This window comes from Musca autumnalis, unplaced genomic scaffold, assembly GCF_047663935.1.
Source record: "Musca autumnalis isolate F117 unplaced genomic scaffold, ASM4766393v1 scaffold_4, whole genome shotgun sequence".
Taxonomy (NCBI): Eukaryota; Metazoa; Arthropoda; class Insecta; order Diptera; family Muscidae; genus Musca; species Musca autumnalis.
In genome coordinates, this window is record NW_027411977.1 from 94,100,751 (window position 1) to 94,110,372 (window position 9,622).

Genomic DNA, 9,622 nt, shown 5'->3' on the forward strand with positions numbered 1-9,622 from the left:
ATCCGCATCTACACCCATATCCAACCTTGATAAGATGGAATAGATGCCAGGAGTGGGTGCGTTTAAGGGGTTGTTGTGGACTTGTCCATGTGAGGGACAGGGACTATGCTGCATGAACACAGTCCTCAGAGAGTCGTCCTCGTCAAAATACGAAACTACCCCCCAGTCCTCCAACAGCAACCGCACACGCCACATTTAACATCAGCAGTTGTTGTTCCAATCCCAGAAAATGCATCCTTTTTGCAATTTAATTGCAATGGACTCCTATGTAAGATCGCGGAAATCAAGGTTGCGACGGTGCAGGAAACCAAGCACAAAAACAACAGTAGCTTACAGCGGTGTGATGCTTACAACGTAGTGAAGAAGGATCACACCAGAAGTGGAGGTGGGGGATTAGCTTTCCTATTGCACCCCTCTGTTTAATACAGAACAATCTCGCTTGAGCCTGACCCTAATGAACCGTACAAGGAATGTATGGGGTTAGCAGTCAGATGTGGAACTGCCAAGGTAGAGTTGCTGAACGTATACATCCCGCCGATAAATAGCTGTATTTCAGGTTACAAGCCTAACATTGGTAGGTCATAACCGTCTGGCCTTGGGGGACTTTAATGTACATCATGAGTTTTGCATTCGGTTCTCGGAAACGACCAGAGGGGTACAGTGCTGGCTGAGCAGATTGTTAGCTATACGTTTTGTACGGTCAATGAGGACGCCCCTATCAGAATTAGCGAAGAGTTTCACAGTTCGCCAGACATAACCATCGTGTCACCTGTAGTGGGATTCTGTAACTCATTTTTGCTGTTACCGACAAAAATCGGTAAAATTAATTCGCAAAATTATGACTAAAAAACATAAAGAAAAGTTGGCATCACTGTTTGTGTCGGTAGAGGCTAGCGACTACTTTTTATTCATCGTTAACTTACCGAAAATTTTCGTTAATTATCGAAATTATAAGCATTTTAATTTTACCGACAATTATCGATAACAGCAAAAATGAGTTACAGAATCCCACTACTGGTCCGACAAATGACGTCACCTGGCAACCGTCGTTTCTCTTGTATCAGACCATCTCCTCATAATTGTCTCCATCAGCAGACCGCCCGATTTCATCACCTCGTCAATCATAAGAAAGCTAATTGGGCGAGTTTCAGAAAGTTCGCTAATACCGCTTCAGAGATCTGCCCAATCCTTCTGATATTCGGGTAGCGGAAAGGAAGTTCCGAGACATCATTACTACTATAGCCCCGTGCTAAGCGTGATAAGCTTCATAGAGCCAACCCCAGTGACCACAGAGTTAGGGTGCTGACACGGAAGTTAACAGGTTGGTCGGTGTGCATAAACGGAACAAGTGGTTAAATCGTCTTTAAGCTGAAAACACATCCAACGTTTGAGTAAAGTTTTGTGTTGGGCGTTAAGGAAAAAACAACAAGACAAACAGGGCGACGCCGACAGCAAAGTCCAGCGCTGATCTGTTTGCTGGCATATGTTTCGAATGAATTTGAATTCTCCGGCATCATGCCCAACAGTGTAAAAACGCCAAAACGACGCAAAACTTTACCTAAACGTTGGATGTGTTTTCAGCTTAAGAGTTGCAACATTGGAGCCGGAATAAGTGAATTGTGGGCAACTGTTAAGTCACTCTCTGTTGTATCCTTTATTATCTATATCGATATCCCTATCTGTTATACTTGTATTTATTGTCATCAATGTTTGTCATTATACACTCATTTATCAATGCCTTTTTTATTGTAAACCGTATTCCTAGGCTTTACATAAATGCCATTGTTCTATATTAACTTCCTTCTTGTTTCAACTGCCTTTCGAGTTACACGTATTTAATCCCTTTGTTAATTTGTAATGTTTTAGTAATAAAGTTTTTAATGTTAGTAATTAACCAGTTCGCGTTTTATTAATTATTGACATGGGCAGACACAACAATTGGCGACGAGGATAAACAGTGCATCATAAATCAATTAAATTTACTAAATAAAAAGAAGAAAAAAAAAAAAATGGAGAACGATCAATTGCAAAAATTGCTGGAGGTCATAACCTCTATGACGGCCGCATTAGCACAACAGCCACCTACAACAAGTACAAGCGTCAATATAATTTCAAATTTTGAGCCATTCAATCCTAAAGTGGAAACTTTCCAGACATATAAAGAAAAACTGGAGATACATCTTCAGTTAAAAAACGTTTTTGGCGATAAAGAGCTATGTGCCAAGCTACTCTTACAATATATTGGCACGGAAAATTACTCTATTATTTCAACATTGGCCGCGCCAAAAACTGTGTCTGAGCTTAAATACGAAGATATCATAGATCTGCTTGATCAACATTTTAGTCAAAAAAAGAATATTCTTGTAGAGCAACACAGGTTTTTATCTGAAGTACAAAATGAAAACCAATCGATTGCCGAATTTGTGACAACGTTACAAAAAAGAGCCGCTACGTGCGAGTTTGTGTGTAAGAAGTCAGTGTCTGATCTGTTTTCCAGAGCACAGTTCATTAGAGGTCTACGTGACAACAACATTCGTGAACAATTATTACAAAAGCCGGACGAATCATTTGGACAAATTGTGGAGAAAGCGAAAGTGCTTGAAGCGGCAAAAATAAACAACGATGAAATTGCAAATATTTCAACAGGTGATGTACATCATATTCGCCAAACGTCAACTAGTTATCAAAGGAATGGTAACCGATATCAAAATAATCGATTATCGATATCAAATAATTCTAAAGTCAATTATCGTGATCTGGGTATTGAAGGATTGTGTTTACGTTGTGGTAAGAGTAACCACATGTCAAAAGAATGCAAAATAAACAAAAACAAATTGCGCTGTGTCATATGCAAAAAGGTAGGACATGTTAAAGATGTGTGTATAACGCCAAGAATAAAACAAAAACAACAAGCATACCAAACATCTTACATAGAGTCGTGCTCATCCGACGAAGAAGATGTAAACAAAATTATTGACATATACAGCAAAACAGTGGTAGCGTCTCCAGAAATTAAAAAAATTTATACAGTAGTGCAGATAAATGGACGCAAGCAATCCTTCGAGGTCGATTCTGGTGCCGGGTATACTCTAATTCCAGTCAACGAGTTTGAAAAATTACAATTAAAAACGCCAATAGAAAAATCAACAATTGCTTTCCGTTCATATACTGGTGATATTTTTGTGCCAATTGGTGTGGTAAAAGTGCAAGTCTCATACAAAGGTAAACAATCAAATGAGGAAATGTATGTAGTACCAGAAAAGCACACACCATTATTGGGCAGAGTGTGGATAAGGCACTTAAAAATCAATTTAAACGAATTGGACCGAAATGGATGTGAGGTAAACAATTGCAGATCTATAAATACAAACCATTCTGTTTCGGAATTAATAAAAAAGTATGCAGACATATTCGAACAGAAAGTGGGGTGCATACCAAATCTGATTTGTTCTCTTAAATTACAGGAAGGTGCAAAACCAATTTTCATAAGGGAAAGACAAGTTCCTTTTGCTCTACGGGAGAAAGTTGAAAAAGAACTCGATTCTATGGAACGTGACGGTATAATTACAAAAGTTAATACAAGTAACTGGGGCTCCCCTCTCGTGGTAATTCCAAAGCCTGATGGTAATGTACGATTGTGTGTGGACTACAAGATCGCTGTTAACCCACAACTTGAACCGGCGCATTACCCTATCAAAAGGATTGATGAAATTTTTAATTCTTTAAAACATTCGAAATATTTTTGTAAACTTGATCTTTATAAAGCTTATCTTCATGTTGCAGTTGATGAAGAGAGCAAGGAGGTGCAAACCATATCAACCCACCGAGGTACATACAAAATGAATAGACTGTCGTTTGGCATCAAAACCGCCCCGAGCGAATTTGATCGAATTTTGGATCAACTATTACAAGGTCTTGAAGGTACAATTTCATATTTCGATGACATTATTGTGCATGCCTCAACTATAAGCGAATGTCAACAACGTCTTAACAAGTGCTTTGATAGACTTCAAAAATATCAACTTCACCTCAACAAATCAAAATGTGAGTACTTCAAAGAGCATATTCATTATTTGGGCTACAACATAAGCCACAATTCAATTTCAAAATGTCCAACAAAAACAGAAGCCGTTGTTAAACTAGAACGTCCCAAGAACGCGGACGATGTAAGAAGATTTCTTGGGATGATAACATATTATTCGCGATTTATACCAGACATGGCTACAAAAACGCATCCGCTGCGAAAATTGTTCCAAAAAGGAGAAACATTTAAATGGGATAAAAAGTGTGAAAAATCCTTTAAATTACTGAAAGATGAGATTGTAGCCGATCGTGTTTTAATACCATACGATGAAACAAAACCAGTTACATTAATATGTGATGCTAGTCCCACAGGGATAGCTGCAGTACTATCGCATACTATTGGCACTGAAGATCGACCGATTGCTTTTATTTCAAGAGCATTAACTGTTGCTGAGCAGAATTACAGCCAACTTGATAGAGAAGCACTTGCTATTGTTTTTGCGGTGGATAAATTTTTCATGTATTTACACGGTCGAGAATTCACTCTTATAACTGATAACAGAACAATTTCAAGAATTTTTCATCCGAATTCGAAAACACCAGCTATGACTTCGGCACGTCTACTACGATATGCTTCATTCCTCCAAGGATTCAACTATAAAATAGAGCATAAAAAGGCTGATCAAATAGAGCATGTCGACTGCTTATCTAGAGCCCCCATTCAATACCCAATCGTCAAGAAGCACTATCTGGACAAAGAAACTGAATCAATTCAAAATCAAAAAATTAATGAAATTTCAACCTTTACATTTTCAGCATTATCTATCGCAGATGAAACAGAACGTGATAAGGAGCTGTGCCATATGAAGAAGTCTCTGATTAAAGGTGATATTTTAGATCCAGCATATTCACTACAAAAAGGTGTATTATTTCGAGACAACAGGGTTGTCATACCAGCTAGTCTACGTGACGAAATTTTACGAGAATTACATCGCACTCATATTGGAATTGTAAAAATGAAGCAATTGGCAAGGCGGTATTGTTTCTGGAAGGGGATTGATGAAGACATCGAACATATGGTAAAACAGTGCTCCAACTGTGCGATGGTTAAAATAATTCAGCAAAGGTAGAACAGCATCATTGGGACGAACCATCTGAAAATTTCGAGCGAGTGCATATAGACTATGCCGGTCCATTTTTAAATCACAATTTTTTGGTCCTAGTAGATGCTAAATCCAAATGGCCTGAAATTCGAATTATCAAGGAAGCCCCAAATTCAGAAAACACCATAAGGTTATTAAATGATATTTTTGCCACACACGGATTTCCATCAATAATAGTGTCAGATAATGCTTCAATTTTCCAAAGTGCTACATTCAAGCAATATTGCAGCGAAAACGGAATTTTTCAAAAATTCATAGCTCCTGGGCACCCAGCAACCAATGGTTTGGCGGAACGATACGTTCGTATTCTAAAAACAAAATTAATTGCAATGGAAGACGACCAAACTCCACTCCGGACAAAAGTTCAAGAAATTTTAATGCAATATCGTGCAACCCCTCTCTCATGCGGCCAGACTCCAGCAAAAAAGTATTTGGGACGCGACATAAGAATCAAATTAGATGCAATTCGGCCCATTGAACACAAGCAAACTCAAGAAGAACACAAACCAATAGTGCGTCAAATTAGCGTGGGAGAGAGGGTACAAATAAAGTGGTACACACAAAATAAGGAAAAATGGAAGTTCGGAGTTGTGGAGAAGAAATTAGGAAATTGTCATATATCGTCAAATTGGATAATGGATATGTAATCAAACGCCACATCAATCAAATGTACAAAACTTTAGTGCCACAACAGATCATTCCTACCTCTAACACACACTATTCCAATGACAAACGCACACAAATGGAACAAATTTTAATACAGCGTCATCAAAATTCCACATCGACTCAAAACTCATCACATCTACAGCCATATATGCCCACATTGGCTCAAAGCAATTCCAGGTCGAATCATAACGAAACATTTACTGAAGATCAAGAACCATCTATGCCTACATTGGCTCAACCAACACAACTAGATCAAGAACAACAGTCAACAATGCCTACACCGCTTAGAAGATCTGCCCGAAACAGAAGACCACCTCCACATTTAAGAGGCCACGTCCTTTATTAGCGTGGGAGATTGTTGTATCCTTTATTATCTATATCGATATCCCTATCTGTTATACTTGTATTTATTGTCATCAATGTTTGTCATTATACACTCATTTATCAATGCCTTTTTTATTGTAAACCGTATTCCTAGGCTTTACATAAATGCCATTGTTCTATATTAACTTCCTTCTTGTTTCAACTGCCTTTCGAGTTACACGTATTTAATCCCTTTGTTAATTTGTAATGTTTTAGTAATAAAGTTTTTAATGTTAGTAATTAACCAGTTCGCGTTTTATTAATTATTGACATGGGCAGACACAACACTCTCCCTGGAAAGAAGGAAGATAGGACCTCAGTATCGTTTGGCGACATTACGTTGACTGACTCGAAGAGGTGCGCAAGTTATTTCAATTGATAAGTACTAAGTAGCATCAGATCTCTTCCTGCCGAGGGTGAATCACCGCAATTTACAATGGATGATGTTGTGAATGTCATCAGGGACGCTAAATCATCCAAAGCGTTGGTCCCTGATGGTAATGCTGAAATAGCTGGATGTGCCCGGACTGGAGCATCTCACTAAAGTTCTCAACCTGTTGCTCATCGTTCCCGAAGTCTGGAAAATGGGCTTTTGTCGCCCATAGCAAAGACCCTTGAGAACGGTACTTTCCGATTTTCGGCATTTTAAAGGTTGCGACTTAAAATTCCCACCGAAATGACTGAAATTTGGTATTAAGTCTTCGTTGGGGGTATACAACTTCCCACCAAAAATAAGTCGGTATAGGTCCACGTCTTCATATAACCCCTATAGAATGGTCCCAAATAACGGTACCACCCGATTTTCGGTATTTTGAGGATTTTAGCTACAATGTTTAAGTAGTTCCACCGCTTCTCCACTAAAAAGTGTCAACATGGGTCCATCTTTTGGTATAGTTTCCCTATAACGGTAACTCCCGATTTTCGGTATTTTGAGGATTTTAGCTACAATTTTCAACCAAACTTGCTATAAATCGACATCTGAAATTTTAAGTGATCACAGCACTTCTCCACCAAAAATTGTCAACATAGGTCCATTTTTTTGATATAGCCCCCATATAGCTGTACCTCCCGATTTTCGGTATTATAAATGTTTTAGCTACAATTCATAACCGAACTAACACAGTAATGTTGCATTTGAGTTTCTCTGGGGTCACGAAACTTCTCCACGAAAAATCGTCAACATAGGTCCAAGTTTTGATATAGCTCCGATATAACGGTATCCCCCGATTTTCGGTATTTTGAGGATATTAGCTACAATTTTCAACCAAACTTTCTGTGATTTGATATTTGAGTGGTCACAGCACTTCTCCACCAAAAATTGTTTATAGACGTCCACGCTTTGATATAGGCCCCATATAACGGTACCTCCGATTTTCGGTATTTTGAGAATTTTAGCTAAAATTTTAACCAATCTTGCTGGATCCTCAGGCCTATAAACGTGAGTTTTTAATAGAACATTTTCGATGATCAGCTGTAAAACATTATTACAGAGAATTGTCTGTGTAGTTTGTTTGTTGTTAATGCTCAAGTTAGCTTGTTTGCATTACTTTGTAATGGGTAATTCGGCTCATCTGCTTCCAAGTTTTTGCCAGTTCCCCATATAAAATAATAATGAGACATATTTTCATATAATAAACTGTACATATATTTTATTAAAAATAAAGATTATTAACAATTAATTTTGGTATTCAACATTAGGATGTGTACGAATATATTCCAAAGATTTCAAAATGGCAAGTGGAATTGGTGGTGGTGTGGGTAAATGATTGCCACTTGGTTGGAAACCATTTTCATCGGCAATATAGGAAAGTTGAATGACATCACCTTCGGGGGTATAATAACCATAACCTCCAGATGCGTATTGGCCACCAACGCCCTTTTCTAAGGCACTGATACCATTCGAAGTTTCATAACTGTATTTGTAGCTGCCATCCGGGTCGATATTATTTTCCGATTTTGTGATGTAGGCATAGGCATCGGCGGCAAATGTGCCACAAACCAAAGTTGAAATAAAAGCAACAAATACCTTGTAATAAAAGGAAGAAGGATTTAAAAATAATGTTCTAGGCAAAGGATAAATCTTAATAACTTACGATTTTATTCATTATGTACTATGTCGATTATTGAATGTGACTTAATGTTAATCAAAATACTGAATGTATCTTCATGGAAATAAATCATTGGGTTTTATAGTAAAACTCCAATCAATCATTTCTCAGCAAATGACGAATTCAAGTTAATTTAAAATCAGCAACCATTTAACCTATCGCTAAAAGTTTTCATTCATGCGAACAAAAAAAGATAATGAATGATGACAATAAATTTTTGCTCATAATCACATTGATATCGGAATCTTTGAATTTTAAGAACCTGATTTGTGATCTTTTGTCATCAGTCATTATATTTCGTTTTAATAGCCATCATATTAGTGTCAAAAACTATAATAATTGATTTGCTTTTTTAAGATATCATCGAATTATGTACTTATGTAGATACATATGAATGTATCTATAAAACTTCCCACTGTTGCTTTCAATTTCGAGGCCTAGACTCCAATGTAAATTATGTGATTTACATATTGCGATCAAGGTTATTGCGAATTATACTGATTTGTCATGTACATATGTATAATAAAATATTCTAGTGTGAGACATGCGTATCGATTGTGTCAAATTTATAGTTAACAATAAATTAACATTTTTATTTGTTTTTAAGTATGAGGTATGTTTTAGGCTTGGCTTTTGATTTGATTGACAACTTTGCCATATAAAGACATAAACGATACTAAATGTCACGGTGATGATTTTAGTATTTCAGCATCGGCAGGTGTTAGACGTTTTGTATTTTAAGCGGAAACGCAAAATGTATGTTTTGGCACATCGCGAGGTACATAGCGTCTGAGGATCTTTGACGCTATAAACGTGAAGTTTTAAGAATATTTTTTCATGGAGATTCAGACCTATAAACTTGGAGTTTCTAAAAATATTTTTCATGGAGCGCCATTCCTATAACCATAGAGTTTTGAAGAATATTTTTCGTGGAGTTCCACTCCTATAAACGTAGGATTTGAAGAATATTATCCGTTCAGCTTCAGGTCTATAAATGTAAAGTTTTTAAGAATATTTTTTCATGGAGCTCCATTCCTATAAACGTGGAGTTTTTAAGAATATTTTTTCATGGGGCTCCATTCCTATAAACGTGGAGTTTTTAAGAATATTTTTCTTGGTGCTCCATTCCTATAAACTTGGACTTTTTAAGAATATTTTTTCTTGGAGCTTCAGGTCTATAAACTTGGAGTTTTTAAGATTAGTTTTTCATGGATGTGGATGACGTAGGGGATGGAAGATACCAAGCAACGGTCCTGACCGGTTTTAACATGGCAAAGCCCAAGATTTATCTTGGTCCCT

General features: G+C 37.2%; 1 protein-coding gene across 1 annotated transcript; it reads right to left on the reverse strand.

The window, feature by feature from the left end:
* Positions 1-7,890: 7,890 nt before the first annotated feature.
* On the reverse strand, positions 7,891-8,354 carry LOC141403021 (pupal cuticle protein-like). Its single transcript, XM_073985154.1, has 2 exons — positions 8,309-8,354; positions 7,891-8,241 (listed from the first exon to the last, which is right to left on the reverse strand). Exons 1-2 carry the CDS (start codon positions 8,318-8,320, stop codon positions 7,891-7,893), a joined length of 363 nt encoding a protein of 120 aa, XP_073841255.1. The 5' UTR covers positions 8,321-8,354.
* Positions 8,355-9,622: the final 1,268 nt, after the last annotated feature.